The sequence below is a fragment of the Hypomesus transpacificus genome, chromosome 11, assembly GCF_021917145.1.
Source record: "Hypomesus transpacificus isolate Combined female chromosome 11, fHypTra1, whole genome shotgun sequence".
In the NCBI taxonomy this organism is placed as follows: domain Eukaryota; kingdom Metazoa; phylum Chordata; class Actinopteri; order Osmeriformes; family Osmeridae; genus Hypomesus; species Hypomesus transpacificus.
Window position 1 is genome coordinate 11,157,727 of NC_061070.1, and position 7,663 is coordinate 11,165,389.

At 43.2% G+C, this 7,663-nt stretch overlaps 3 protein-coding genes across 4 annotated transcripts; 1 reads left to right on the forward strand and 2 right to left on the reverse strand.

The window, feature by feature from the left end:
• Positions 1–85: 85 nt before the first annotated feature.
• LOC124474016 (coiled-coil domain-containing protein 177) lies at positions 86–2,230 on the reverse strand. The gene has a single exon (XM_047029855.1). The coding sequence runs from the start codon at positions 1,967–1,969 to the stop codon at positions 218–220; it is 1,752 nt and encodes a 583-aa protein (XP_046885811.1). The 5' UTR covers positions 1,970–2,230; the 3' UTR covers positions 86–217.
• LOC124474019 (catechol O-methyltransferase domain-containing protein 1-like) lies at positions 2,222–4,301 on the reverse strand. Of its 2 annotated transcripts, none has more exons than XM_047029857.1 (7): positions 4,139–4,301; positions 3,942–4,057; positions 3,605–3,710; positions 3,403–3,521; positions 3,196–3,250; positions 2,978–3,111; positions 2,222–2,849 (listed from the first exon to the last, which is right to left on the reverse strand). In XM_047029857.1, the coding sequence occupies exons 1-7, from the start codon at positions 4,260–4,262 to the stop codon at positions 2,697–2,699; spliced, it is 807 nt and encodes a 268-aa protein (XP_046885813.1). In that variant the 5' UTR covers positions 4,263–4,301; the 3' UTR covers positions 2,222–2,696. The 2 variants fall into 2 exon arrangements, with proteins under 2 accessions (XP_046885813.1, XP_046885814.1); XM_047029858.1 differs by having other exon boundaries at positions 3,942–4,054; positions 4,139–4,208.
• A 715-nt stretch (positions 4,302–5,016) lies between these two features.
• cnrip1b (cannabinoid receptor interacting protein 1b) lies at positions 5,017–7,316 on the forward strand. Its single transcript, XM_047029520.1, has 3 exons — positions 5,017–5,377; positions 6,147–6,291; positions 6,420–7,316. The coding sequence occupies exons 1-3, from the start codon at positions 5,199–5,201 to the stop codon at positions 6,582–6,584; spliced, it is 489 nt and encodes a 162-aa protein (XP_046885476.1). The 5' UTR covers positions 5,017–5,198; the 3' UTR covers positions 6,585–7,316.
• Positions 7,317–7,663: the final 347 nt, after the last annotated feature.

A 7,663-nucleotide genomic window follows, 5' to 3' on the forward strand; every position in this document is an offset into this window, starting at 1 on the left:
TCTAACTTGCAATTAGAAAGAATACTACAATCATGATTCAAACCTTGTCTGACTGCCATGACTTACATACAATACATTTGACTCCTAAGCGCTACAGTTAGGTGATGATTCACATGAATACAAAAGAAATCATTTGAAACCACCCAGGCCTGTTTAGCCACAAACCACGAGGATCTCAGCGGTTGACTCTGTGCACGTGCACGCCTCGCCTACATGTTCACAGTTTGATGCGCCCCAGGGAGGCTGTGAGCTGGGCCTGCAGGGCCATCTGGTCGAAGGTGCGCCTGTGCGTCTGCTCTCTCACCCGCTCCCTCATGTGGAAGGAGGCTCGCACCACCTTGCGGGCCTCTTCCTGCCGCCTCTCCCTCCGCTCCTGCAGCTGCTCCCTCCGGTGCTCCTTCATGGCGACGTGTGCCTGCCGTCGAGCCATCTCGGCCTCTTCCTCCCTGCGGACCCCGTCTTGGAGCCTTCGGTGGCTCCGCTGCCTCTCCTGGTTGGCCTGGCCGGCCTGCTGGGCTCTGTGACAGCGCTGAGCGTGGGCGTGCCGGGTGGCCTGCTCCATGCGCTGCTGGCTCAGCCGGGCCAGCACCTGCTTGTGTGTGAGCTGCTGCTGGCTCTGCTGCTGGGCCCTGCGCTGGCTCCTCTGGGCCTGCCGCTCCTCTCGGGCGGCGCGCTCCCGCAGCTCCTGCAGCCGCGCCTCCGTCGCCCGCGAGTGCTTTTCCCCGGAGCGTCTCAGCTTCTGCTCCAGAGCGCTCCTCATCCGGGCCCCTTCGGCCTCGGCGTCCTCCTCCGCCTTCTTCTTCAGGAGGAGGTGGTGCGACAGAGAACAGCGGTTCTCCCGTTGGCGCTTGTTCCTCTCTCTCGTTTCCCGGCACAGCTTGTTCCTCGTGGCCCTCTGCTCCTTCTCCCTCGCCAGCTGCCATTCCCCCTCCCTCAGCAGCTGCTCCTCTCGCTCCTTGCCTTGGAGCAGATGCTCCTGGTAGTGTTTGCGCCCCGCCGCGCTTCTCCGCGCCGCCTCCGTCCTCTCCCTCTGCTGGGCTTCCTGTTCCTCGGTCAGCCTTCTCCAGCGGTCTTCCTGCAGCAGCAACTCTTGCTCCCGCTGGCTGGCTAACTCCTCCACCCGACTCTCCCTCAGCCTTCTGCGAGCCTCCTGCGCGTCGCGCCACCGCTGCGTGCTGCGCTCCAGCTCTTGCCTCCTCCTCCTCTCGACTCGAGCCCGGTGGAGCTCCTCCTTCCTGCGGGCCTCCTCTCTCTCCCGCTCGTCCTGGTGGCTGAGCTTCCGGCGGGCCTGCTCATCTTGGTGTTTCACAAGCATCAGAGCTGCTATCTTGCGGTCTTTCTCTGGCACTGTGACCTGCATCTCTTTTTTGATGTCCTGGGTTAGCCTCTCTAACTGCCTCTCAGTGGCTGGTGAATGTCTGAAGTCACCCAGACTGATAGACACTGTGTTATTGTGGTCATCTGTTCTCAACCTGATTGGTTGTCGGGTGTCAGGGGTAATGAAAGACCTGCACCGGCTAACAGATTTTTTTCTAAAGCCCTCATCTACACATGGATCCGTTCCCGGTTTCTTATCGTCTTCACCGCCACAATCTTTCCTAGAATTTGCATCAGAGCTCTCACTGTCTAGCTCCAGAACCGTTTGCAAAGCTGACAGTTTCTTTCCAGACCTATCCTCTGCCAGTTTCATCATCCTTTCCCTCTCCTCGCGACACAATCGCAAAAGCTTTCTGTGCTTCTTTTCGTATGCTTCATACAGGATAGACACTGTCTCGAACGGAATGTCCTGGTGCTCTTCAATAAACTCATTAAGAGATTGTATCAAAAGTTCAACTGGTTTGACACCTAGTCGTGCACATGATTCTAGTGATCGAGGACTGGTTAAAACATATCTGCTTCCATCAGCTTCAGTTTTATCGAAGTTGTTTAAATCTAAGATCAGCATTGGAGAGGGCGACCTAACCTCCATGGTTGTTCAACAGTTAGCCTAGGCAAACTAGCTAGCACTACATTATAACTAATGCAGTACTACATAATGTAACGCTAGTACATTATCTCGCCTGCTAGCTAGCGCGGACAGTACTAGTACAGTAACAGCTGTTAACGGGTAGCTAAAATAGCTACTAGTAGATAGGGTCACATTAGCTAAGCTAGCTAGATTGGGTCACTCAGTACTGTAGCACACATTATGAACAAACCAAACAACATTTGCACTTCTGATATTTTTAAGGGTTTTAAGGATATTTATATTCCGACATTGAAACCAGCAGCAATGAAAAGATTATCTGGTGTGCGTTGGCGTTGCTGAGTCGGAGAAAAAAACTGGCAACGCTTTCAGTCACCATGGCAATCTTAAAGTTAACGCACCATTTCCCCTAAGAAAACTACTTTGTACTACTACAGCGCCCTCTAATGAAGGATGACAGTGATGTAAAGACTCAATAATTGGTACTTATTACCTAGCTGTATTGCATATCTTAAATTATGCATTAGAATACCATTGTTTCAAACATTTCAAACATGTTAAAAAGCCATCATAATGAAAGGCAATTAAACAAAGATTCAATACACTTCATTACATGTTTATTATCTTAATGTCCACGAGCATGTGATAATGTAATTGGTCTTGTCCTAGATGTAGATCAATAGTGTTCATTCAGTCAGTCCTTTGCAATGAAGTTTTTACTCGTATTAAATTAGCGCTTGATGGCCAGGGTAAGGCCGTCTCCCACGGTGAGCATGCTCAGATCAATTCTCTCATCCTTGTGCAGTTTCTTATTGAGGGCGTCCAGGGTCCTAGAGACCAGGTCATCGGGGGCAGGGTCCACCACCTTACCACTCCACAGCACCTGTAGGAGACAGAGGCACAGGCACAAGTTCGCATTCAGCACAAATATAAACAACATTTTTTGAGCAGTATCTAGTTATTACACCATCCTGAAGATGTCAAGTTGAAGAGCTTGGAGGATGTACTCACATTATCAATGGCAATGATTCCTCCGACCCTCAGGAGCTCCAGAGACTTCTCATAGTATCTGTTATAGTTACTTTTATCAGCGTCGATGAAGACAAAGTCATATGTGCCAGCCTCTCCAGCTTTCAACAGCTCATCTGGTGAAATAAATAAATAATGTAATAAAAAGGAACGTCCTCACTTTGAAGGGTATTAAAACAGTCATTATAGAAGACACCCACCCAGCGTTTTCATAGCAGTTTGAAGACGAACATCAATCTTATCTTCAACTCCAGCCTGCGAGCAAAGGCAGCAGTTAGGGTTAGATGGTTTTAAAGCAGTGGGCTGAAGGCAAGGACACAAGGCTCTATGAGCCATATAAGGTCAGGAAAAACGACTGAGGCTGCTGGATGTTTGAACGTGGTAGCCTACACGACTGCAAATCGGACCTCTTTAAAGAAAGGCTTGGCGGTGTCCACATACAAGTCATCTATTTCACAAGCCACCACACGTCCATTCTCAGGAAGAACCAGTGCCATGCTCAGCGCATTGTACCCTGTGTACATTCCTACAAAATAGAAAAGCATGAGTTAAATGTAATTCCATGTGGAGGTCTGAAACACATTAAAAAATAATATTTTGACCAATTACCAATTTCTATAGTTTTGCTGGCATTTATTAATTTAAGCAGATTTGCCATCAGTTGGGCCTGTTCACTAGCAACCATCATTATGCTCCATGTGTCTTCAAGGGTTTTCTGGAACACAAAAGTTGAATAAATGCTCTTTATGTAACATGCTTCTGCAGTGACAAAAATATAACAATTATTTGCTAATTGTATTAACTCTGAGTAGAAACAGCATGGGGTACTTTTTTGACCATTGCCACTACAATTGTCTGATAAGGTTGAAGCTACAGTGAGGTCAGGCATCTCTTAAACCATGGATCGTTAACCATCTTCTCTGCCTTTTGAATGAATGTTCTTTACCTGTCTGAGTTTGGTGAGGACAGGATTCTCCCTCAGTGAGTTGTTCACAACATACTGAAGCACAGGGTCATCTTTACCTCCACTGTGGCTCTTACCAGGAAACGCAGATGCCCCTGCTTGGAATCAAAGGAACAAATTCCACAGTCTCTTTTTTGTAAAAAACTAAATTGACAAAGTAAACCCTCTCGAGTACTTACCCGTAAGTAAAAATACAAGGCCTAAACAAAGTAACATCTTAATGAGTCCATCCATTTTAAGGTACAAATAGTTGAGACGGAGAATCTTGTGAGTTTGTAGAGTGAAAGCTGATGCATTTCGCATTTATACTGAGAGGGTAGGAAAGTCCACATACTTTAATCTGTTTGTTTAAGGTGAACAGTTCAAGGGAGAAGCACCTTATTGATTATTATGACACAAGTGTGTGTTTAACAAAAAAAAAGATGATAATGTGGCAAAATGGTATTCAATTATTATTCAGCGTAGCAATATTGACCGATTTGTGAAAATATTATAATTTTACAGCTGATCTTGTTCATGTATACCGATTATTATATTTTTAGCATTAAGTTTAAAAAAAAGTTGATTGAACTTTGAGACTAGAGGTTTCCCCTTGTTGCTCAATGCTGTGCAGCAGGCCTACATTTGACTAAAATTGTACTTTCCAACTTTATGAACATACACGCTTAGCCAATGAACTGGTCCTTTTATCGCGTTCATTGCCCCTTCAAAACCAAATACAAACCAGCCATTGTATCCTACAAATGCACATCATTTGATATTATAGATTTTTTATTGACACAATATTCTCATTCCTTAACTGCACGGAGAATCTTCTTGTTTAAATGAAACAATTTGATTAACTAATTGATACTGTTATGTAGGTTACCAATAAACTGACCAACTAAATGTGAGTGCATGTGTTAGGCCTAGGCTGCACATGAGCATCTATGGGCCAACAGTTTAACTAAACAGTTTTTGTTTTTTTCGAGATATATTGCATTAGACGAATGTAATGAACATTCTCTTTCAAGGGATTGGTACATGGAGGATTATGGTTGTGCGCATGGGATTAAGGTGGCAGGGTTGGTGAACATTACAGTAGGCTCTGTTTTAAGCGATGCGTTTTGACGTTGTGCTTAACGTCACAATATTCTACTCACTGTCAAATCGGTTGTGACATTCGAAGGTGTTTCGCACCTGCGTCCCAGATAGGTCTGTTCATGAGCATATTATCATAGGTCACCATCCAGACTAAGAATGGGCGACGTTCCACAAATGGTTAAAATCGGGATTTCAATGAAAATGCAACCTAATAATAGTGCAGTTTTTTTCAAATCAGACGGCGCGAGGTTTGGGCAAACCAGGACGATAAAACTATTAACGGGATCAAAATACAAGATTGAAGTGGTTGTCAAGCCCGGAGCGGCAACTGCGTCGTGAGTAGCATATAGCTATAGACTGTGTTGCAATTTTGAGTTTAGGTCGACAAAAGAATTTAAAACCTTAATCGATCGTATATACTAAAATGATCAAGCAGCCTACAATATTAAGATTTGTATAGAACTGTTTTGGATGTATGTCTTTATTCAATTTCGTTTTAGCATGGGCTACAGCATACAACTGTCTACAACATCCTCAAATAATCAATCATGCCATTTGGTTCCATGTACCAATTTTAAAAGGTATAAAAAAGGGAACAATCGTTTCGTGATAGTAACATTTTGCCAGATGGTGACAAGGACAGAGCCAGATTGTGTTTTCCGACTGTCAAATCCAAAACCGATTAAGATAGGACAGGACTGTATCGGCTAACCCCTCGTTTGTGGCAAAAACTGTAATGGGAAAATTATGCAATGTCATCATTTGCCTTTAGGTTAGTAGACTGACGTGATAATATGTCCCATCAGTCCTCCATAGCCTACAGGACACACTTTGTTCCCCTCCTCTTTTTGAATCAAGTTTATCTTGAGAACTGGGTAATGCATGGCAGACTCCTCACCTGTGTGTCACAGGAGGTGAGGAGTGACATACTAATTGGATTTGATTGGTGGCCATACTCATTTGGAATTGTACATTCAGTACAATCTGTTGGTGACAAGCAATATCGTATCCTGTTACACTATGGACCACACTTTTGCAGGTATCAAAACTCAGACAAAAGGTGGATGAGTTTCCATAAGAGTTTTTTTATGGTTCTGTCATCAGTACCATGAGTGTGGGCGGGATAACCTTTCCCCTGGAGCAACAGTCTAAAGACCCACAAACAGTGGTGTACAGTGGGATGTACGACACTGAGGGAGTTACACACACAAAGAGTGGAGAGAGACAACCAGTCCAAATCAACATGCAGGTGATGAACAATACTATTTCAGAACTATCTCAGTGCACTTTACAAATACCAGATTTTTCCAATATTATTTGGTGTTTATTATCCATGTGTTACAATTTCCTGAAGTGTTTTGTGTATTTGTATCTCAGTTCACAGACATAGGCCTTTTTGAGACCGTATGGCAAGTCAAGTATTATAACTATAACAAGAGAGACCACTGCCAATGGGGCAACAGCTTCAACTGCATCGAGTATGAGTGCAAGCCCAATGAGACACGCACCCTCATGTGGGTCAACAAGGAACTGTTTGTGTAATTGACAAAGGGTTAGAGGTCAAAGATGTTCAGGTTCAGAGAAAACTAACAAACAAGGTCACGTAACTTTTTTGTTGTTGTCAGCAGGGAATCTATTAAAAGCTCTGCTTCTAATGAGTCAAGACAATCACACCTCTCTAGTTAGACGTAGCCTATGTTGTGGCATCTGTTAACCCGCAGGTAAATGTGTGTGTGTATGTGTGAGTGAGTGAGTGAAAGAAAAAAAGTGAGTGAGTATGAAAGAGTAAATATGTTTTCCATGTGTTGAGTACATTTTCCAGATTGTTTTGTAACTGTCATGTGTATAACTGTGTAGCCATATAATTGTGGTGTGCAATACCTCTTGAAAGTAATCATTGTAAGAAATACTTATCAGTGAAAAATACTGTACAAAATCCTTGGACCAATTATGTTCATGTATCATGTTTAAAAAGTGAGCTGTTTTTGTTACCTCTCATATTAGTCTTTTGATATGTTCAGTAACAAATTATGCAATGAATTATGCACACAAATTCTGTATTTTTGTAAAAAATGATTTTAATTTTGTTGTTAAACTTTTGTAAAAAGATATTTTGAGAAACAGACATTTTAGATATGCAAAGAAGAATGATACAAATAAAGGAATGCTGCAAAATGGAATATTGCTAAATAACAAGTACACAGACCAAATCTGTGATGTTGTTTGTCATATATTGTAAGGTTTTATATGATATAAGTGTTAACTTTTTTGGTGTTGCAGTACTGTATTTGGATAGTAAATACATTTTAAAGCGTGTGGTGTGACCTTTTTACAAAGAATAAGGAACTATTTATGTCCTACACCACCAAGGGTTTAAGGTCTCTAACAGACAGAAATAGTAACACTGAGGTGGATGTGGCCAGGGTTGGTTTCCTTGAACACACAACACAACACCAGGAAAATGTAATCCTGAAAGTGATGATCAAGACATTCCTAATTTGGCATATAACTGCATTTCAGGAATGAAGCAATATCTACAATAGTTAGACAGTAACGTCAAACTGTCAAACAACCTGTTTAACAAACAGCTTAATAGGTTAGCATTGAGGGAATCGAGAAGT